The following is a 23,558-nucleotide window of genomic DNA, read 5'->3' as shown; positions in this document are numbered from 1 at the left end:
TGCGTAGCCACTTTCAGAGAGCTTTGAATTCGGACCCCAATATCCCTCTGCTCCTCAACACTGTTAAGCATCTTGCCCTTAATAATGTACTGTCTCTTTGCATTTCCAGGGTGTAACATTTCACATTTGGTGGGTTAAACTCTATCTGCTATTTCTACAAATGATCTATATCCTGTTGCATTTTTACCAGACTTCTACACTACCCACAACACCACCAATCTTGATATCATCTACAACCTTACTAACCCACTCATCTACATTTTCATCCAGGTCATTTATATATATCACAAACAGCTGAGGTCCCAGCAAATATCCCTGCAGAACACCACAAACCACAGACCTATGGCTAGAATCCGTCATTCTGACTTCTACCCGCTGTTTTCTATGGGCAAGACAATTCTGAATCCAAATGGTGAAATCACCATGGATCCTATGCATCTTAATCTTCTGGATTAGCCTTGCATGAGGTACTTTTGTCAAATGCCTTACTAATAATCCATGTGGACAAAATCCACAGCTCTACCTTCATCAATCACCATCGCTACCTTGTCAAAAAACTTAATCAAGTTTATGAGACACAACTCGCCCCGGCAAAAAGTTGGTATGCAAAGGTAAATTTTCCAAGATGGCACTGGTGAATGATGTTGCAATCTGCTTAGAATACTTCGAAACATACCTCTTCTGAATTACTCTCACTGTAATCCACAGCTTGTCATTTCCCTTTAAGATTTACACGTTTGTTTTTGCACATTGGTAGTCATCTGTTCTGTTGGATAAGGTCTTCCATTGATTCAATTGTGTTTCAACTGTGATTGCCCACAAGAAAATGAATTTCAGGATTGCATAGGATGACATATATGTACTTTGATAATAAATTTGAACTTTGATGGATTTGCAGCTTTAAAAATCCAGTCAATAAACCTCTTCTGGCCAGCAATGCTTCCTGTACATCTTATCTACACTGTGAATGCAAGGTATGAAAACCCACATCACAGGTAAGGACACAATGATAAAAGCAGAAAACAGTAAAACATAGTAGATGGTTCAGAAAGTGAGGCCCTGGCGTTGTCTTAATTGGTGCAATGAGAATGAGAATGTGGGAAGAATATTGTCCATTGTGGCAGGCAGAGACAGGTAGAATCTTTTACCCCAGGGTACTACTACTAGAGAATAAACACAAGAGATTCTGCAGATGCTGGAAAGATTGCAAGATGACTCCAGAGAACAACACAACCGATGGTGACGTCCTGCAGCAGTTCATAAAACTACTTATTTTACTTCATTTACTTCTTTCAAATATGATTCTGCTAATAAGCTATGTGCACTTGGGAGAATTGCTTTCCATTTTCATGGCATGCTTTGGGGCCTTTTGAGCAAACTGGTAAATTGCTGTTTCCGAGGGAGTTCAAAGAGCTTTGGAGCAGAGTGTGTGGACTGCAGCTGATCAACTGCATTGCTTCTCTCTGACTGAGGCGTCGAGCAAGGTTGAGGACGAGAGTGGAGTATAGGAGGGTGGTCGGCAGTTTCTGCCTGCATTTGACTGGTCTTTCTCTCCCTCTCACTAGCTGCTGCCAGAGGATAGTGCAGGAGTCTTGGGATTCACAATGCCAGGATTGATCAGTGAGGCCGTGGACTCTTTTTAGGGGGATTTTGAGATTTATGCTGCATGCATGTTTGGATTCTGGAAACTCTATTGTTTGCTGGTTTTGAGCGGTTTGATTGGGGCAATCGATGCGGACTGGGGCACTTTGGTTAGAGGCGTAGCTGAAATAAGCTGAATACTGCAGGTTTGATGCCTGATATTTATGCGTTGTCTGCTTGCTGTTGGCCTTTTCTGCAGTTTGTTCTTTTTCTCATCCGTTGGGAGTTTGATGTCTTTTTGAACAGGTCCCATGGTGTTTCTTTGTTTTGGGGCTGCCTGCAGGAAAATGAATCTCAGGGTTGTGTTCTGTTCATATTCTTGGACAATGAATGTACTCCGAATCTCTGAATCTTTATAATCTTGAGTAACACACACCTGATGCTGGAGGAACTCAGCAAATCAGGCAGCATCTATGGAGGGAATAAACAGTTGACATTTTAGGCTGAGACCCTTCATCAGGACTGGGATGAAGGGTCCTCATGTTCTGACAAAGGGTCTCAGCCTGAAACGTCAAATGTTCATTCCTCTCCTTTGATGCTGCCTGACCTGTTAGGTACATTTAAGGTGAGGGGAGAATAGTTAAAGGAAATGTGTGGGGTAAGTTTTTATTTTACATTGGAGTAGTGTAAAGCACTTATCTAAATGGATTTCAAATGTTGCTAATGTGCTGCTTGACTCAACCACTGTTTCTGGCAGCTCATTCCAAATATGTGTGAAGAAGCTGCCCCTGATGTCCTGTTTCAATCTCTCACCCTGAGTTAAACTAATGCTTGTTTTTAAGCATCCTCCCTCCCTGGGGTAAAAGACTATGTGCTTTCACCCTGTCTATGCCCCTCGTGATCTTCTATAACTCTGTTAAATCACCCCTCAACCTCCTACACTCCAGAGAAATACAGCCGAGTCTACACAACCTCTCCTTGCAACTCGGGCCCTCAAAACCAGATGAGTGGATAGAATATGAGGGGGCATAGGTTTAGTGTTTGAGGAGATTTCAGACACAAGAAAATCTCTGCAGATGTTGGAAATCCAAAGCAACACACACAAAATGCTGGAGGAACTCAGCAGGCCGGACAGAATCTATAGAAAAGAGTAAATAGTTGACATTCCAGGCCGAGACCTGGCACTCATTGTCAGTAAGACGAAAGAGCTGATTGCAGTCGTCAGGAAGGGTAAGACAAAGGAACTCATACCAATCCTCATAGAGAGATCAGAAGTGGAGAGAGTGAGCAGCTTCAAGTTCCTGGGTGTCAAGATCTCTGAGGATCTAACCTGGTCCCAACATATCGATGTAGTTATAAATAAGGCAAGACAGCGGCTATACTTCATTAGGAGTTGGAAGAGATTTGGTATGTCAAATAATACACTCAATTACTTCTAGATGTAACAGGCTGCATCACTGTCTGATATGGGGGGGCTACCGCACAGGATCTGTAGAGGGTTTCATCTTGGGTACTAGTCTACAAAGTACCCAGGACATCTTCAGGGAGCGGAGTCTCAGAAAGGCAGTGTCTATTATTAAGAACGCCCAGCACCCAGGGCATGCCCTTTTCTCACTGTTACCATCAGGTAGGAGGTAGAGAAGCCTGAAGGCACACACTCAGCGATTCAGGAACAGCTTCTTTCCCTCTGCCATCTGATTCCTAAATGGACATTGAACCCATGTACATTATCTCACTTTTCTTTAATACATATAGTATTTCTGTTTATTGCAGGTTTTTAATCTATTCAATATACATATACTGTATAAAGTATACCGAATAAGTTTACTTACACATTTTTTTCTTTCTTCTATCTTATGTATTGAATTGAACTGCTGCTGCTAAGTTAACAAATTTCATGTCACATGCCGGTGATAATAAACCTGATTCTGGGACCCTTCATCATCCTATATTGTGCTATGTCCTGTGACATTCCAGTAATCCTTTTCTGCACTCTTTCTAGTTTAATAACATCTTTCCTATAACAGGGTGACCCAAACTGTACACAAGGCTCCAAAAATTCCTTACCTCCCACAATTAGAAATGTGTTTGGAAAAAGGCTCTTTGCCTGCATTAGTGCCCGTGCATGGCCAGAGTGAAAGAGATCGAAGATACCGTCAGCATAAACTCGTACTGGGCGATCCCCTGAAAGCAGAAACATAATTTCATGCCACATCATCAAATTAGCTATTTACATTCCTTGCACAATACACACATAATGTAGGAGGAATCCAACCGGTCAGGCCACACATATCGAGAAGAATAAACAGTGACGTTTAGGGCTGAGACTCTTTTTCTTGACTATAAAGGAAGGGGGAAGATGTCAGAATAAGAAGATGGGGGAGGGGGGAGGAAAGCTTCTAGCTAGTCTTCCATACCTTCCCCCACCTTCTTGTTCTGACATCTTCCCCCTTCCTTTCCAGTCCCAATGAATGGTCTCAGCCTGAAATGTCAAATGTCTATTCATTTCCATAGATGCTGCCTGACCTGCTGAGTTCCTCCAGAATTCTGTGTGTGTTATTAAAGATTAACTTTACTGTCACACGTACGTTGAAACATCAGAGGTTAAATACGTTGTTTGTGTCAATGACCAACACAATCCGATGATGTTCAAGAGACAGCCCACACGTGTCACCATGCTTCTGGCACCAACAGAGCATGCCCACAAATTACTGACCTATACCGTACACGTTGGGAATGTGGGAGGGAACTGGAACACCCAGAGGAAACGCACGCGGTCATGGGAAGAAAGTACAAACTCCTTACAGACAGTGGCGGGAATTGAACCCAGGTCGCTGGCACAATAATTTGATACGCTACGCGACCCAAAAAAGGCAAATAGTCTTCCCCTGTGTTCTGTAATTAATTCTATGATGTCACTAGCAGAGACGATAGATCGGGGATTCATCTACCTCACACATGGGTAAAATAACCTTGCCTAAGGGTGACCAGCAGGCTAGTGGAGGGAAGGAGTGCCTTACACCATTTTTGATAGAGGCTATCTCCACCCCGCCACTCACATTATCCACTAGTGTTTCATATTTTCACGCTGGGGAAGAAGGCACTGGCAGTCTACCCTAACTGTGACTGTCGTAATTTTATACACTTACAATCAAGTTCAAAGTCAATTTATTATCAAAATACATACAGTACATGTCACCATATAAAACCCTGAGATTTGTTATCTTGTGGGCATTTACATTATGAAGAAACACAATCGAATCAATGAAAAATTATACACAAAAATGGACAAACAACCAGTATGCAAAAGACAACAAACTGCAAATACAGAAGTAAAATAATAATAAATAATAAGTAAATAAATAATACAGAAAAACTGAGTTGTAGGTTCCTTGAAAGTGAACCTGTAGATTGGGTAATCGGTTAGAGTTGAGTTGAATGAAGTTATCCCCTGCGGTTTAAGTGCCTGAAGGTTGCTCAATCTGGTGGTGGGGGACCTATGGCCCCTATGCCTCTTCTTAGCCTCCAAAACGCCAGAGAAAACAATCCAAATTTGTCCCAGCCACTTCTTATAGGTAATAATTCTCTAATTCAGGCAACATTCAGATAAACATCTTCCGCACTCCCACAAAGCTGCCACACCTTCCCAGGAATCAGCCCTTTGACAAACTCAAAAGATTCTGCAGATGCTGAAAATCCACAGCAACCCACACAGGGTGCTGGAGGAACCCAGCAGGTCAGGCAGTGTCTATGTAAATGAATAAATTGTTGATATATTAAAATTCATTTCCATAGAAGCTGCCTTACCTGCTGACTTCCTGCAGCATTTTGTGTGTGTTGACTTCACTAACTTTCTGGTTATAACCTTGCACCTTATCGTCTGTCTGCTGGGTGGTGGGGCAGAGATAAGTCTCTACCAAAAGAGGTGTAAGACGTTCCTTCTCTCCACTAGCCTACAAGTCACCCTTGGGCAAGGTGTAGCACCTCTTTAGCCCACCGATCAAAGTCATGTGAAGCCATTGGAGCAGGTGGATGGACAGTCGTATGAGCAGCTGGTGCACATCACAAGCCCTAGTTATACGACCACTGATGCCAGGCAGACAGTCTCTGAAGAGTATTGATAATGGCTGGGGTCACCCGTCTTGTAAAGACACTGCCCAGAAGAAGGCAATGGCAAACCACTTCTGTGGAAGTATTAGCCAAGAACAATCATGGTCATGGAATGTCCATGATCGCCCATGTCAAATGACACTGTGCATAATGATGATGACGTCTACTTGCACTGCACTGTCCCGGTAATTGTTATTCTTTATGGTCTATGTACATTCTGCATTGTTTTACCTTGTATAACTTCAGTGCTCTGTGTACTGATCTGATCTGTATTAACAGTGTGCAAGATAAGCTTTCATTGTGTCTCGGTACATGTGACAATCATAAACCAATTCCAATTTTAATAGGGTAGGGAGAGAGGTTGGAGAGTCTGCGATTTTATTCCATGGAGCAAAGGAGACTGAGAGGTGACCTTATAGGGGTGTGTATAATCACAAGGGGCACAAATAGGATGAACTCACTCAGTCAAATTCCCAAAGGCGGGGAATCAACAACAAGTGAGCATAGGTTAAAGGTCAGAGGGTAAGACTGTAAGGGAATTGACAGGCAACATTTTTACTTTAAATATACAGAACAAGCGGCCAAAGGAAGTGGTTGAGGCCGGTAAATTAACAATATTTAAAAGATATAGGTATATGGATAGAACAGGTTTAGAGGGATGTGAACCAAATGTGGCAAATAGGACATTTTCTCTTCTCCCAACTTCCATTGGGCGGGAGATACAAAAGCCTGAAAGCATATACCACTAGGCTCAAGGATAGTTTCTACCCTGCTGCTATAGGACTACTTAATGGTTCTGTTCTGTACTTAATATTCAAATATTATATACAGTATATTTTTTTAATCTTGTTCGTTTAAATAATTCATTACGGGTTATAAGTATAAACGTGTCATCACGCTAGCATGTGATACGTGCGTGCCTTGCTTAAGGTAAACCCGAAGTTAGACCCACAGTTTTGGAATCCTAGGTCTTCCTTTCAATTATGAAGTTGTAAAACATATCAGCTCCTAATAAGATGGACTCTTGACCTCACAATCCATCTCCTTATGATTATTGTCTGCCTGCACTGCAACTTCTCTGTAACAGTAACATTTTATTCTGCATTCTGTAATCCTTTACCTTGTTCATGGGAAACAACAAAGGCATGTAATAAGGGCAATGTAATGATAGTCGTGGGGGATTTCAAATCAGGCTGGTGCTGGATCCCAAGAGATGGAATTTGTAGGATGCCTATGTGATGGCATTCTAGAGTGGCTAGTGGTTGAGCCCACTAGGGGAAAAGGCGATTCTGGATTGGGCGTTGTGTAATGAACCACATTTGATGAGAGAACTTAAGGTTTTAAGTTCTTAAGAACTTAAGAGAACTAAGATTTTTAGAAGGCCTTTGTCAAGGTGCTGCTGATCAAGATATGAGCACATGGTTTTATGAGAAAGATGCCAGAATGGATAGAAGATTGGCTGGCTGGGAGGAGAAAAAAGTGAGAATAAAGGGAGCCTTTACTGGTTAGCTGCCAATGATAAATAGATTAAAAAAACTAAGTAGAAGATACAGAAAAACTCAACTGCTGTCCCCAGAGGGGCCGCTGGTTCGAGACACTGTTCTCAGAGGAGAGATGTTAAGGAAATTCTGAGATTTATGGATTGGACTGTAGTTCTAGGTTTTTTTCCATGTTCTCGCCTATTCTTCCTTGTTGCCAATTGGCAGGCTGGGGGTTTGGGGCCCAATGCTCTTGTTGTTTCTCCATGTGGGTGATCTGTTAGTTTTTGTGCGAGGGAGGGGTTGGGACTTGCAAGTTTTTGTTTTTCTTTTTGTGCTGGCAGGAAGGTGGGGGGGGAACTGATGTCTTTCTTTCAACAACATCTATGGTTTTGTGTATTTTATGACTATTTGCAGAAGGCATTGGGCAGTGTGGGAGAATGGGCAAAAAAGTGGCAGGTGGAACATAGTGTATGGTCACGCATCTTGGTAGAAGGAATAAAAGCTTAGATTATTCTCTAAATGGAGAAAATTTTAAAAACCAGAAATGCAAAAGGACTTGGGAGTCCTTGTACAGGATTCCCTAAAGGTTAATTTGGGTTGAGTCGGTGGTAAGGAAGGCAAATGGAATGTTCGCATTCATTTCATGAGGACTAGAATAGAAGAGATAGAAGTGATGCTGAGGCTTTATAAGGCATTGGTTAGAGCACACTGGGAGTATTGTCAGCAGTTTTGGGCCATTTATCTAAAAAAAGGATGTGCTAGCATTGGAGAGGGTCCAGAGGAGGTTCATGAGAATGACACAGAGAACGAACACCCTAAGATACAGGAACAGATTAAAGCCATTTGGCCCATGAGACTTTTCCGTTATTTTATCATGGCTCAATCGTTTTCCCTCTCGGCCTTCCCTCCATATCCCTTCAAGCTCTGACCCATCAAGAATCTATCAACCTCTGCTACCAAAGTGAATGACCATACACTTCCTGACACTGTATTCCATCGGCAATACTTTGCCCACTCTCCTAATTTGTCAAAGTTCTTCTGTTGCCTCTCTGCTTCCTCAAAACTACCTGCTCCTCCACCTACCTTTGTAACATCCACAAACATAGCCACAAAGCCATCAATTCCTGACATCCAAATCACTGACATATAACATAAAAAGAAGCAGTCCCAATGCAGATTCCTGTGGAACACCATTCGTCACCACCAGCCAACCAGAAATAGTTCCCTTTATTCCCACTCTTTGCCTCCTACCAATCAGCCACTGATTTATCCATGCCAGAATCTTTCCTGTAATACCATGGACCTATAACTTTGTTAAGCAGCTTCATGTGTGGCACCCTGTCAGAGGCCTACTGAAAGTCCAAGTACACCACATCCACCAATTCTCCTTCGTCTATCCTGCTTGTTATTTCTTCAAAGAATCCCAACAGATATGTCAGGCAAGGTTTTCCCCTGAGGAAACCATGCTGACTTTGATCCATTTTATCAAGTGCTTCCAGCACCCCGAAACCACATCCTTAACAATCGGCACCAACATCTTCCCAACCACTGAGGTCAGACTATTGGCCTGTGATTTCCTCTCTTCTGCCTCTCATCCTTCTTCAAGAGTGGAGTGACATTTTCAATTTTTGAGTCCTCCAGAACAATGACAGAACCCATCGATTCTTAAAAGTTCATTACTCATACCTCCACAGTCTCTTCAGCCACCCTCTTCAGAACCACGGGATGTATACCATCTGGTCCAGGTGACTTATCTACCTTCACACCTTTCTGTTTCTGAAGCACCTTCTCCCTAGTAATGGCAACGTCACCCACTTCTGCCCTCTGACACTCTTGAACCTCCAGCATACTGTTAGTGTCTTCCACAGTGAAGACTGAGGCAAAATCCTTATTCAGTTCATTCACCATTTCCTTGTCCCCCATTGTTACCTCTACAGCATCATTTTTCAGCAGACTGACATCTACTATCGCTTCTCTTTTACTCTTTATGTAAAGAAAATTTGGTAACTTCTTTAATATTATTGGCTAACTTATCTTTGTATTCCATCTTTTTCATGAAAGGGTTAACGTACGAGGAGCTTTTGATGACTCTGGGTCTGTATTCACTGGTATGAGGGTGAATCTCTATGAAACCTATTGAACATTGAAAGGCCTAAACAGAGTAGATGTGGAGAGCATGTTTCCTTCAGTGGGGGAATCTGGGACAAGGGGCACTGCCTCAGAATAGAGGGACATCCATTTAGAACAGAGATGTGAAGGAGTGGTGAACCTGTGGAATTCATTCCAGACGGCTGTGGAGGCCAAGTCATCGAGTATATTTAAAGTGGAGGTTGATAGGTTCTTGGTTTGTCAGGGTGTCAAAGGTTACAGTGAGAAAGCAGTAAAATGGGGTTAGAAGGGAGAATAAATCAGCCATAATGGAATAGCGGAGCAGACTTGATAGGCCAAATGGCCTAATTCTGTTCTATATCTGATGCATGTAGGTTTGATTTCAACATTTAAGGGAAGCTTGGAGAAGTACTTGGATGGGAGGGGTATGGAGGGTAATAGTCCAGGTTGAAGTTCAACTTCATGTTTATTGGCATTCAACCGTACACATCTATACAGCTAAACCTAACATCGCACCTCCGGAGCTGAGGTGGATAACACAGCACATAGAGTCACAAAATAACATTCTGACAGTCCCTGAGTGGCATGGCCTGAAGACTGAGTCTTTGACATCAAGTGCATGGTGCATGTTTGTATAAGACAGTAGAATGTTACTGACACGATTATAGTAAAACAAACAATCGTATAAATGTGTGAAACAGCAGCAATAAAAGACAAAAGGAGACCAGTGCGGGATGAGAGTGTGTCTGTGAGTTGTGGAGGTGGGTGGTGTCAGGGTATTCAGAACGGGTGTGTATGTGTGTTGGCCAGCGGCAGGGTGTTTAACAGTCTGGAGAAAGGAGCTGTTACCTAGTCTGACAGTTCTGGTACCTTCTGCATTATAGCAGGAGATGGGAAGGATGGGAGGAGTCTTTGACAATGCTGAAGGCACTGTGTATGCAGCACCTCTGGTACATGTCCTGAATGGATGGGGGGGGGTATGTGGGGGAGAAGAGAGAGACCTCAATGAAGAGTTCAGCAGTCCTCAGAATCTGCTGCAGGGCCAAGCAATCTGATGCATTGCAGTTCCTGTACCAGCAGTGATACCACTGGTCAGGGCACACTCCATGGTGCTCCGCAGAATGTGGTGAGAATAGTGGGTGGGGAGAGCTTCACTTGTCTTGATCTCTTCCAGAAGTGGAAGCACTACTGTGCTCACTTGGCTAAAGAAGCAGTGTAGAGGAACCAGGTGAGATAATTAGTAATATGCACCCCAAGAAACTTGGTGCTCCTGACCCAGATGCAGGTCACTGGGACTAGGGAAAATAATAGTTTGGCATGAACTAGATGGGCTGAAGGGCCTGTTTCTGTGCTGAAGTAGTCTATGACTCTATTTATGACATCACCTGATGCTTTGCTCCCATCATCTTAAAATTAGGCCCCGCCCTGGGAAAGTCTCTGGATGTCCACTCGATCTATGCCTCTTATCATCTTATACGCACAGCCACAGTTGTCTCTGTACTCACAGGGGGTCCCAGCTTTTGCCTCTTCAAACGTCACACGCTGATATGGCTTCTCAGTTCTCACTCCATTCTCCTTTGCGAAAGGAGCCGGCATTGAAAGGGCCTAAAAAAACAGAATTGTTGAGAGATGAAAGGACTCGGGAGTAAATGAGGGCCATCTACTGCAGGTGCTACAGGAGAGTAACTCACTCAAAATACTGGATGAACTCAGCATCTACGAGAGGTACACAGTCTTAGGCATATATAAAGTGCTTATAAAAAGTATTCACCCACCCCCCCGGTAGTTTTTATGTTTTATAACATTGAATCATAGTGGATTTAATTTGGCTTTTTTTTACACTGATTAACATAAAAAGATTCTTTGTCAAAACAAAAACACATCTCAACAAAGTGATCTAAATTAATTACAAATATAAAACACAAAATATTTGATTGCATAAGTACTCATCCCCATTAATATAACACAGCAAATCATCACTGGTGCAGCCAATTGGTTTCAGAAGTCACATAATTAGTTAAATGGTGATCAGCTGTGTGCAGTCACGGTGATTGTAGTAAAAATACATCTGTATCTGGAAAGTCCAACTGCTACCATTCCAGTATTGATTAAAGACGGTAATACAATTTTTACTGAAACAGGGAAGGTTGAGGTACTGGCTCGGTCATTTGCTGCAATTCATAATTAAGATAATTTAAGTGAAGAGGCTAAACAATGTAGGGAGAGGGTTCTAAGTGAATACCCTGATGTATTGGAAGCCAGCTGTAGCAGTGATAGTATTAGTAATGGTGGAGTTTTCTTTGTGTGAATTTAAGAAAGCTATTAATAGTACAGGTCAGATGGCTCCAGGAAAGGATGAGATATGTTATTGTGTGTTTAAACATATGGCTGATAACTCTCAAGAAAATAATAAAATTTTTGAATCCTATTTGAAATTTAGGCCATCTTCCCTCTTCATGGAACATGGCAGTCGTAGTACCTATTCTAAACCCTGGAAAACTCCTGTTGTATCCTTCTAGTTATAGACCAATATCATTAACATCCCACTTATGTAAACTTATGGAACATATGGTAATAGAGTGGTTGAATTATATTCTGGAAAAAAGAGGTGATACCGTGTTTTATCTGAGCAGATTTCGGAAGGGTAGAATAACATTGGATTCAGTTTTATGTTTGGAAGATGATATCAGGAAAGCACAGGTAAATAAAGAAGTTGTAATAGCAGTATTCTTTGATATTGAAAAAGCATATCTTATGTTGTGGAGGGACGGCCTTTTGATAAAATTATGAAAATTAGGAGAGGGAGGAAATTCTAAATAACTTTTTCCTGAGGTTTATTTGGCCAAAAAAAGCTGTTAAAAGTTCATCTGTGGATATAGATACTTAGCAAATCAGAAGCAAAGGGATTGGTGGGGCTAAAAATTAGGATATTATGGTAAGACCTGTGGGATAATGGGCATAAGGTGAGACACCTTAACATAAAACTGTTGGATTGATGCGAGAAGGGGGTAAGACAAGAAGGGAAGGAATTGTATTCACGCTATTTAGAAGTGGGCATACTCTGCCCAATTATTTTTTATATTCTGTTGGAAAACATCACTCTGGGATGTGTAGGTTTTGTCATGAAACAGCTGAACACATGCTTTTACAATGTGAAGCATATAAGGTTGAAAGAAAGCAAATGCAGGCTGCACTACAAGCTGTGGGGTTGACTGTTTTCATTTTAAAAATTTCACTAAGTTATGGAAGTGACTTTAATTTAATTCACAATATTGTCTTCCATTATTTAAAATCTATAGGGCATTATTGGGGTAATTTGGTAAAGAACTATTAGGAGTTTTATTTCCAAACATACTACACCACACTCCAGTCCTACTGGTTGCAGTAATGCACCTTTAAGTTGGATTGCCAACTGTCATTAAAAATCAGAAGTCTATCTGCTGGTGAGTCAGTATCCTGGTAAAAATTACACCATGAAAACTTCAACCAACTCTGTGAAAAGGTTATTGAAAAGCACAAGCAAGAGATAGATGCAAAAAAATTTCCAAGTCACTGAATATCACAGTTATGTCACTCATCCAGAAATGGAAAGAATATGGCACAGCTGTAAATCTGCCTAGAGCAGGCCGTCCTCAAAAACTGAGCAACCGTGCAAGAAGGGGACTAGCGAGGGAGTAACTGTGGAGTTACAAGCTTCAGTGGCTGAGATGGGAGAGACTGTGCATACAAGAACTATTGCCTGGAGATTCACCAGTCACAGCTTTATGGGTGAGTGGTAAAGAGAAAGGCACTGTTGGGGGAAAAAAAACTCACATGAAACCTCAGCTAGAGTTTGCCAGAAGGCATGTGGGAGACTCTGAAGTCAACTAGAAGAAGGTTCTGTGGTCTGATGAAACCAAAATTGAGCTTTTTGGCCATCACTCTAAATTCTATGTTCGGCATAAGCCAAACGCCGTACAGCATCAAGAACACACCACACCACACACCATCCCTACCATGAAGCATGGTGGTGGCTGCATCATGCAGTGGGGATGCTTCATTCCAGCAGGCCCTGGAAGGCTTGTGAAGGTACAGGGTAAAATGAATGCAGCAAAATACAGTGAAACCCTGGATGAAAATCTGATGCAATCTGCAAGAGAACTGCAACTTGGGAGAAAATTGCTTTCCAGCAAGACAATGACCCGAAGCATAAAGCCAAAGCTACACAGGAATGGTTTAAAAACAACAAAGTTAATGTTCTGGAGTGACCTCAATCCAATTGTGAATTTGTGGCTTCACTTGAAAAGGGCTGTTCACGCATGATCCCCCATGCAATTTGACAGAGCTTGAGCAATTTTGTAAAGAATGGGGAAATACTGCAGTGTCCAGATGTGCAAAGCTGATAGAGACCCGTCCACACAGACTCAAGGCTGTAATTGCTGCCAAAGGTGCATCTACTAAATACTGACTTGAAGGGGGTGAGTAATTATGGAATCAATTATCTTGTGTTTAATAACAGTAATAAATTTAGACCAAACTATAAATTTGTTTTCACTTTGACACAAAAGAATCTTTTGTGTTGATCAGTGTCAAAAAAGCCAAATTAAATCCACTGTGATTCAAAGTTGAAAAACAATAAAACATGAAAACTTCCAGGGGTGGGGTTGGTGGTGGTGAATAGGCACTGTATACTGTATAGCTAAGATGCCTAAGATTTTCACACAGTACTGTATTTGTCAATGTGGAATGAAGAGTGAGGTTGTAAATCTGGCGGGAGCAAAGGATGTTGGGAATGGCGAGGGTGGAGTGTCACAGGAAGGGTGTGGGACCGGTGGCAGAGAAGGAATGGCAGGGGGTGGACACCAGGCAAGGCCATTTGATTTCAAACAATTGGTTTAATGATCATCAGAATGTCTCTCTGATGCTTCCCAATCCCTCCCCTCTCCCTTTCTCTTTTCCCAACCATGATTCCCCTCTCCCTGTCCCCTTCCCACCGCCAGTCCACATTAGAGACCCATATCAGAATCATCACTCATATATGTCATGAAAGTTGTTTAATTTTGCAGCAGTAGTACAGTGAAGTACATACAAATACTACAATGCCGTGCAAAAGTCTTATTCATCATATATAATATACATACATGCCTAAGACTTTTGTACAGTACTGTATATATAATGTTTCACAAGACCATAGGATAATAGGAGCAGAGTTAAGTTATTTGGTCCATCGTGTCTACTCCGCCATTCTTCATTTTCCTCTCAGCCCCAATCTCCAGCCTTCTCCCCTTATTCCTTCATTCCCTGACCAGTCAAAAATCTATCATCCTCTGCCTTCAATATACATAAAGAATTGGTCTCCACGGCTGCCTGTGGTAAAGAATTCCACAGATTCACCACTTTCTGGCTAAAGAAATTCCTCCATCTCCATTCTAAAAGAATATCCCTCTATTCTGAAACCGTGTTTTAGACTCTCCCACCATTGGAAACATCCTCTCCACATCCACTCTATCAAGGCCTTTCACCATTCAATAGGTTTCAAAGAGGTCACCCTTCATTCTTTCGAGATCTAGTGAGTATTGACACAGAACCATCAAAAACTCTTCATGTGACAAACCATTTAATGTTGGAATCATTTTCATGAACCTCCTTTGAACCCTCTCCAGTTTCAGCACATCCTTTCAAAGATAAAGGGCCCACAACTGCTCACAATACTCCAAGTGAGGCCTCTCCAATGCATTATACACTCTCAGCCTTGCATCTTTGCTTTTATATTCCAGTCCTCTTGAAATGAATGCTAACATTACATTTGCCTTCCTCACCACAGACTCAAGCTGCAAATTATCATTTAGGAAATCCTGCACAAGGACTCCCAAGTCCCTTTGCATCTCATGTTTTAGTATTTTCTCTCCAGTTAGAAAACAGTTGACCAGTTCATTTCTTCTACCAAAGTGCATGATCGTAGATTTCTCAATACTGTGTTCAATCTGCCATTTCTTTGCACATTCTCCGAATCTGCCTAAGCCCCTCTGTAGCCTCTTCACTTCCTCAAAACTACTTGTCCCTCCACCTATTTTCATATCATCTGCAAGCTTTGCAACAAAGCCATCAATTACATCATCCAAATCATTGACATACAATATAAAAAGAATCATTCCCAACACAGACCCCTGTGGAACACCACTAGTCACCAGCAGTCAGCCAGAAAAGGCTCCCTTTATTCCCACTCTGTCTCCTGCCAATCACCCACTGCTTTATCCATGTTAGAATCTTTCCTTTAATACCATGGGCTTGTAGCTTTTTAAGCAGTCTCATGTGTGGCACCTTGTCAAATGCCTTCTGAAAATCCAACACCACCACCCCCACCGATTCTCCTTTGTCTATCCTGCTTGTTATTTCTTCAAAGAATTCCAACAGCTTTGTCAGGAAGATTTGCCCTTGAGGAAACCTTGCTGACTACAATCTATTTTATCATGTGCCTCCAAATACCCTGAGACCTCATCCCTAATAATCAATTCCAACATCTTCCCAACCACTGAGGTTAGACAATAAGTTTCCTTTCTTCTGCCTCCCTCTCTGTTCTAAGATTGGAGTGACATTTGCAATTTTCCAGTCTTCCAGAACCACTCCAGAATCTTGTGATTCTTGAAAGATATTTACTAAAGCCTCTGTGATCTCTTCAGCCACATCTTTTAGAACTCTGGGGTATACGCCATCTGGTCCAGGTGACTTACCTACCTTCAGATCTTTCAGTTTTCCAAGAACCATCTCTCTAGATATGGTAACTTCACACACTTCATGTCCCCTGACATCTGGAACTTCCATAGTGAAGACTGATGCAAAATACTTATTCAGTTTGTCTGCCATTTCATTGTCCCCCATTGCTACCTCTCCAGCATCATTTTCCAGCGGTCTGATATCCATTCTCGCCTCTCTTTTACACTTCATGTATCTGAAGAAACTTTTGGTATCCTCTTTAATATTATTGGCTAGCTTGCTTGCGTATTCCATCTTTCCCTTCTTAAATGACTTTTTAGTTGCCTTCTGTTGGTTTTTAAAAGCTTCCCAATCTTCTAACTTCCCATTATTTTTTGCTCCATTGTATGCCCTCTCTTTGTTAGCTTTCACTTCTCTTGTTAGCCATGGTTGTATTATCTTTCCTTTAGAATACTTCTTCCTCTTTGCAGATACCCTGTAACTTCCGAATTGCTTCCAGATATTCCAGCCATTGCTGCTCTGCCATCATCCCTGCCAGTGTTCTTTTCCAATCAATTCTAGCCAGCTCCTCTCTCATGCCTCTGTAATTCCCTTTACTCTACTCTCATACTGATACATCTGACCTTAGCTTCTCCTTCTCAAATTTCAGGGTGAATTCGATATTATGATCATTTGACCCTAATGTTTCTTTTACTTTAAGTTCTCTAATTGATTTTGGGTCATTGCACAACACCCAATCCAGAACAGCTGATTCTCTAGTGGGTTCAACCATGAGCTGCTGTAAAGAGCCATCTCGTATGCATGCTAGAAACTTCCTCTCTTGGGATCCAGCACCAACCTGATTTTCCCAATCCACCGGCATATTGAAATCCCCAATGACTACTGTAACATGGCCCCCTTGACATCCATTTTCTATCTCCTATTGTAATTTGTAGGCCACATCCTTGCTTCTGTTTGAGGGTCTGTATACAACTTCCATCAGGGTCTTTTTACCCTTGCCGTTCCTTACTCTCTCCACAATGATTCAATACCTTCTGACCCTATGTCACCTCTTTGTAATGACTGGATTTCACTTTTAACTGTTATGAACCCGCAGGTTTTGTTTACTGTGGACTGTCACTTTAAGAGAGTGCTTCAGTGAGGCAGGGCTAGGATGTTGTTCACTGACTGACTCGCAGCTTGTTTACCTTTAAAACAAGGACACAGACCGTCACAGTCAGAAGGAGAGAGAGGGAGGGAGGAGTGAACCTGGAAAGGGTAGCAGCTCCAGCTTGTCGAAGCTGGGAATTTGGAACGCTGCCATACCCACAAGGGTGGGGTGATTATCCATCCAGTGCACATTGAGTGTGTGGCTGTCACTTTGTATAATCCATAGGAGTGGATTTAGGAATGTCCTGTGGGGCCACTCAAAGTTAACCCTTGCCTGGATATGTAATGTGGTAACCCCTTGAAGACGACATCCCTGTGACAGATCACTCTGGTGGTAATTCGTATGTGGATTTGGAACGGCTCGATGGAGGATCATTGACAACTGATATTTATTGATTACCATCGTGGAACCTGTGGAATTTGAATTAATTGCCTTCTCTCTACATTTTACCCTGGATTACAAATATCTCTCTCCCATCATTTATCCCGTGGATGAACTGAACTTTCATGCTTTCCCATCTCAAGACTCTGAGCCTCATTCCCCCGAGTTCAATAGTTTACACACACATACACATAACACTGTTAACTTTTGTTTATCTTGGTTAAGTTGCTATATTACAAGTAGATACTAATAAAGATAGTGGCTTTAACATCAAAACCAGACTCCAAGTGTGAACTCTATTGCTGTTGGTTCGTTTCTAAATTGTTACAGTTCGTAACATTACCAACAGAGCAATGCCTCTGCCCCCTCTGCCTTCCTGCCTATCCTTTCATTACAATGTGTGACCTTGGACATTAAGCTCCCAGCTATAATCTTCCAGCCATGATTCAGTGATGCCTACATCATACTTGCTAATCTGCAACTGTGCTGAAGGGGAACTTCACTCAGAGGGTGAGAGTGTGGAACGAGCTTCACTCAGAGGGTGAGAGTGTGGAACGAGCTTCACTCAGAGGGTGAGAGTGTGGAACGAGCTGCCCTCAGAGGGTGGTGAGAGTGTGGAGCGAGCTTCACTCAGAGGGTGGTAAGAGTGTGGAACGAGCTTCACTCAGAGGGTGAGAGTGTGGAACGAGCTTCACTCAGAGGGTGAGAGTGTGGAACGAGCTGCCCTCAGAGGGCGGTGAGAGTGTGGAACGAGCTTCACTCAGAGGGTGAGAGTGTGGAGTGAGCTTCACTCAGAGGGTGGTGAGAGTGTGGAACGAGCTTCACTCAGAGGGTGAGAGTGTGGAACGAGCTGCCCTCAGAGGGCGGTGAGAGTGTGGAACGAGCTTCACTCAGAGGGTGAGAGTGTGGAACGAGCTGCCCTCAGAGGGCGGTGAGAGTGTGGAATGAGCTGCCCTCAGAGGGCGGGGTGAGAGTGTGGAACGAGCTTCAGTCAGAGGGTGGTGAGAGTGTGGAACGAGTTTCACTCAGAGGGTGAGAGTGTGGAACGAGCTTCACTCAGAGGGCGGTGAGAGTGTGGAACGAGCTGCCCTCAGAGGGCGGTGAGAGTGTGGAACGAGCTTCACTCAGAGGGTGAGAGTGTGGAACGAGCTTCACTCAGAGGGTGGTGAGAGTGTGGAACGAGCTTCACTCAGAGGGTGAGAGTGTGGAACGAGCTTCACTCAGAGGGTGGTGAGAGTGTGGAACGAGTTTCACTCAGAGGGTGAGAGTGTGGAACGAGCTTCACTCAGAGGGTGGTGAGAGTGTGGAACGAGCTTCACTCAGAGGGTGAGAGTGTGGAACGAGCTTCACTCAGAGGGTGGTGAGAGTGTGGAACGAGTTTCACTCAGAGGGTGAGAGTGTGGAACGAGCTTCACTCAGAGGGTGGTGAGAGTGTGGAACGAGCTTCACTCAGAGGGTGGTGAGAGTGTGGAACGAGCTTCACTCAGAGGGTGAGAGTGTGGAACGAGCTTCACTCAGAGGGTGGTGAGAGTGTGGAACGAGCTTCACTCAGAGGGTGAGAGTGTGGAACGAGCTTCACTCAGAGGGTGGTGAGAGTGTGGAACGAGCTTCACTCAGAGGGTGAGAGTGTGGAACGAGCTTCACTCAGAGGGTGGTGAGAGAGTGGAACGAGCTTCACTCAGAGGGTGAGAGTGTGGAACGAGCTTCACTCAGAGGGTGGTGAGAGTGTGGAGCGAGCTCCACTCAGAGGGTGGGGAGAGTGTGGAAAGAGCTTCACTCAGAGGGAGGGGAGAGTGTGGAACGAGCTTCACTCAGAGGGTGGGGAGAGTGTGGAACGAGCTGCCCTCAGAGGGTGAGAGTGTGGAACGAGCTGCCCTCAGAGGGTGAGAGTGTGGAATGAGCTTCACTCAGAGGGTGAGAGTGTGGAATGAGCTGCCCTCAGAGGGTGAGAGTGTGGAACGAGCTTCACTCAGAGGGTGAGAGTGTGGAACGAGCTGCCCTCAGAGGGTGGTGAGAGTGTGGAGCGAGCTTCACTCAGAGGGTGAGAGTGTGGAACGAGCTTCACTCAGAGGGTGGGGAGGGTGTGGAACGAGCTTCACTCAGAGGGTGAGAGTGTGGAACGAGCTGCCCTCAGAGGGTGGTGAGAGTGTGGAACGAGCTTCACTCAGAGGGTGAGAGTGTGGAACGAGCTTCACTCAGAGGGTGGGGAGAGTGTGGAACGAGCTTCACTCAGAGGGCGGTGAGAGTGTGGAACGAGCTTCACTCAGAGGGCAGTGAGAGTGTGGAATGAGCTTCACTCAGAGGGTGAGAGTGTGGAACGAGCTGCCCTCAGAGGGTGAGAGTGTGGAACGAGCTGCCCTCAGAGGGTGAGAGTGTGGAACAAGCTGCCAGTGGAAGTGGTGGATGCGGGTTCAATTTCAACATTTAAGAAAAGTTTGGATCAGTACATGGATGGGAGGGGTATGGTCTGGGGTGCAGATCAAGGGAATTAGGCAGATTAATAGTTTGACACAAACTAGATGGGCTGAACAGCCTGTTTCAGTGTCGTGCTCTAAGACTCTATGACCGTGGTGGGTACATCAAACACATTGCCAGAGGTGGTGTTAGAGGCAGATACATTAATTAAGGACATTTGAGAGACTCTTAAATGCATATGGATGACAGAAAAATTGAGGGTAATGTGGGAGGGAAGGATTAGATTGAACTTGGAGTAGTTTAAAAGGGAAGCACAACATTGTGGGCCAAGGTGTATGGACTGTGCTGTTGTTCTCTGTCCTATATCAGAGGTTCACACTCAGTGCTCATTTTATTAAATACATGTTCGTGCAAGCAGTGTTATTTATTTATTGAGATAGCACGGAACGGTCACTTCCTGCCCTTCAAGCTGCACTGCCCAGGAATCCGCCAATTTAATCTGGGCCTAATCATGGGACACTACACAAAGACCAATTACCCTCCCAGCTGGAATGTCTTTGGACTGTGGGAGGAAACCGGAGCACCCTGAGGAAGCCCACGCAGTCACGAGGTGAGTGTACAAACTCCTTACAGGCAGCACGGGATTATAATCACCCAATCGTGTGGCAGCAACTCAATGTATAAAAGCATGCAGACATAGTCAAGAGGTTCAGATGTTGTTCAGACCAAACATCAGAATGGGGAAGAAATGTGATCTATGTCACTTTCGCCATGGAATGGTTTTTGGTGCCAGAGAGGGTTTGAGTATCTCAGAATCTGTTGATCTCCTGGGATTTTCACACACAACAGTCTCTAGAGTTTACAGAGAATGGTGTGGAAAACAAAAAACAAACATCAGTGAGCAGCAGTTCTGTACCTTGTTAATGAGAGAGTTCAGAGAACGGTCAGATTGGTTCAAGCTGACAAGAAGGCAATAGTAACAAATAACATTACAACAGTGGTGTGCAGAAGAGCATCTCTGAATGGTCAACACATTGAATCTTGAAGTGGATGGGCTACAGCAGCAGACCACGAACATGCACTCAGTGGCCACTTTATTAGGTATAGAAGCTTCCCAATAAATTAGCCACAGTATGTAGTCCATATAACCATATAACAATTACCGCACGGAAACAGGCCATCTCGGCCCTTCTAGTCCGTGCCGAATGCTTACTCTCACCTAGTCCCACCGACCTGCACTCAGCCCATAACCCTCCATTCCTTTCCTGTCCATATACCTATCCAATTCCTTTTTAAATGACAATATCGAACCTGCCTCTACCACTTCTACTGGAAACCCGTTCCACACAGCTACCACTCTCTGAGTAAAGAACTTCCCCCTCGTGTTACCCCGAAACTTTTGCCCCTTAATTCTCAACTCACGTCCTCTTGTTTGAATCTCCCCTACTCTCAATGGAAAAAGCCTATCCACATCAACTCTATCTATCCCCCTCATAATTTTAAATACCTCTGTCAAGTCCTCCCTCAACCTTCTATGCTCCAAAGAATAAAGACCTAACTTGTTCAACCTTTCTCTGTAACTTAGATGCTGAAAACCAAGTAACATTCTAGTAAATCTCCTCTGTACTCTCTATTTTGTTGACATCTTTCCCATAATTCGGTGACCAGAACTGTACACAATACTCCAAATTTGGCCTCACCAATACCTTGTACAATTTTAACATTACATCCCAACTCCTATGCTCAATGCTCTGATTTATAAAGGCCAGCATGCTAAAAGCTTTCTTCACCAACCTATCCACATGAGATTCCACCTTCAGGGAACTATGCACCATTATTCCTAGATCACTCTGTTCTACTGCATTCCTCAATGCCCTACCATTTACCATGTATGTCCTATTTGGATTATTCCTACCAAAATGTAGCACCTCACACTTATCAGCATTAAACTCCATCTCCCATCTTTCAGCCCAGTCGATGTTAAAATTGTCACTAATAGTTCTAAACGGATGTCAGAAGAATGCAATGAATGGGACACTTTTACAATAAGGAAGGTTATTTGTGAAATGTTGGGGGGTTAAGGGGAAACCACTTGGAACACACGCAAATGCTGGGGGAACTCAACAGGTCAAGCATCATCTATGGAGGGGAATAAACAGTTAACATTTCAGACTGGAAAGGAAAGGAGAAGAAGCCAGAATAGGACGATGGGAATGGCAAGGAGCTCAAGTGATAGGTGAGACCAGGTGAAGGGAAGAGAGGCAATGAAGTAAGAAGCTGGAAAGTGATAGATGGAAGAGGTAAAGGAAGAAGGAATCTTATGCAGGAGGAGAGTGAAGCATGGGAGAGAGGTACCGAAGGAAGATGAGGACCAGGTCATGGAGGGAATAGTAAACACAAGAGATTTTGCTGATGCTGGCAATCCAGAGCAAAACACGCTAAATGTTGGAGGAACTCAGCAGGTCATGCAGCATTGATGTTTTGAGCTAAGACCCTTCAATGGGACCAGTCAAGGGACAGAAGGTGGAGAGAGATTGTGAAGGGTGCGAGAAGAATCGTGTGGAGTGGGAACACTGGCAAGGAGCAGTTCCGCCAAGTGGCTGGACCTGAGTGAGAGGAGCTGTAATCTCAGTTGCCTAGTGCAGTGGTACCCAACCACCGGGCCGCGGACCGCAAAGCATGTGCTACCGGGCCGCGAGGGAACGATATGATTTGTCAATATGAAACAATATGAGTCAACTGCACCTTTCCTCATTCCCTGTCACGCCCACTGTTGAACTTGAACCCACGCAAGGTCATCAGTCGCCTAAACGCAGTGATACCCTCGCGCCAGGGATAACTGGTTGGCCTCGGGTAACTGGCCACCTCGCGCGGCTTGCGAGAAGTGCCGTTGATACTGGCTTGGAGCATGGACAGATGGGCGCCGCCTCTAAACCTGTTTAGCACACCGAATGTTCGTGGGGAACCCGGTGCTAAAATATTCGCAGACAACCTAATTCGGGCTCAGGGTTTCGTAAATAGTAGAGCAGCTACCTCACTGCGATCTACTGAAAGTCATCCCTCAAGCCAAACTTTTGTCGGTCAATAGATCCTACAAGGGGGGCAGGTACGCGTCCTGTTGCACTCCTCACTCGATTGGTCGCTCTCTCCGGACTGCGACCGCCGCGGCCCCGGTACGGGGACCTCCGGCCCTGAGCTTGTGCTCTCACTGGTGTGTTGCAATGATTTTATATGTTCATATGAGGAAATTATGCGCTGTGTGTTTAATATCCAAACGTTACTTAAAATGTTATGATGCTATTGACTTATAAGTGAGTTATAATTGACTATCACTATATTCATGTAAGGAAAATATGCGCTGTGTGTTTAATATTAAATTCGTTAGATAAACCATTTTAGAAACGAAATTGAGTGTATTAGCCACTTATAAGTGACTTATAGTTGACTTATCACATATATTCCCGACGATATTAACACCCCCCCCCAACCCCGTCGGCCGGTCTGGAAGAATATTGTCAATATTAAACCGGTCCGCGGTGTAAAAACGGTTGGTGACCCCTGGCCTAGAGAATATCCCACTTCATAAGTTGAAATTCAAGTTTAATTGTCATTCAACCATACACATGAATACAGCCCAA

The 23,558-nt window shown here is 43.7% G+C and overlaps 1 protein-coding gene across 7 annotated transcripts in view; it reads right to left on the bottom strand.

Annotated features, from left to right (window-relative positions):
- Positions 1 to 23,558, bottom strand: part of LOC140725785 (choline-phosphate cytidylyltransferase A-like) — an 88,678-nt gene that overhangs the window by 26,246 nt on the left and 38,874 nt on the right. For all 7 annotated transcript variants that reach the window (XM_073041692.1, XM_073041690.1, XM_073041691.1 and 4 more), the window contains 2 exons: positions 10,787 to 10,886; positions 3,649 to 3,765 (listed from right to left, as the gene is read on the bottom strand). In XM_073041692.1, the coding sequence (XP_072897793.1) occupies positions 3,649 to 3,765; positions 10,787 to 10,886 (217 nt within the window). The remainder of the gene's footprint in view (positions 1 to 3,648; positions 3,766 to 10,786; positions 10,887 to 23,558) is intronic.

This window comes from Hemitrygon akajei, chromosome 3 (genome assembly GCF_048418815.1).
Source record: "Hemitrygon akajei chromosome 3, sHemAka1.3, whole genome shotgun sequence".
In the NCBI taxonomy this organism is placed as follows: domain Eukaryota; kingdom Metazoa; phylum Chordata; class Chondrichthyes; order Myliobatiformes; family Dasyatidae; genus Hemitrygon; species Hemitrygon akajei.
This window is presented reverse-complemented; position numbering and strand designations above follow the sequence as displayed.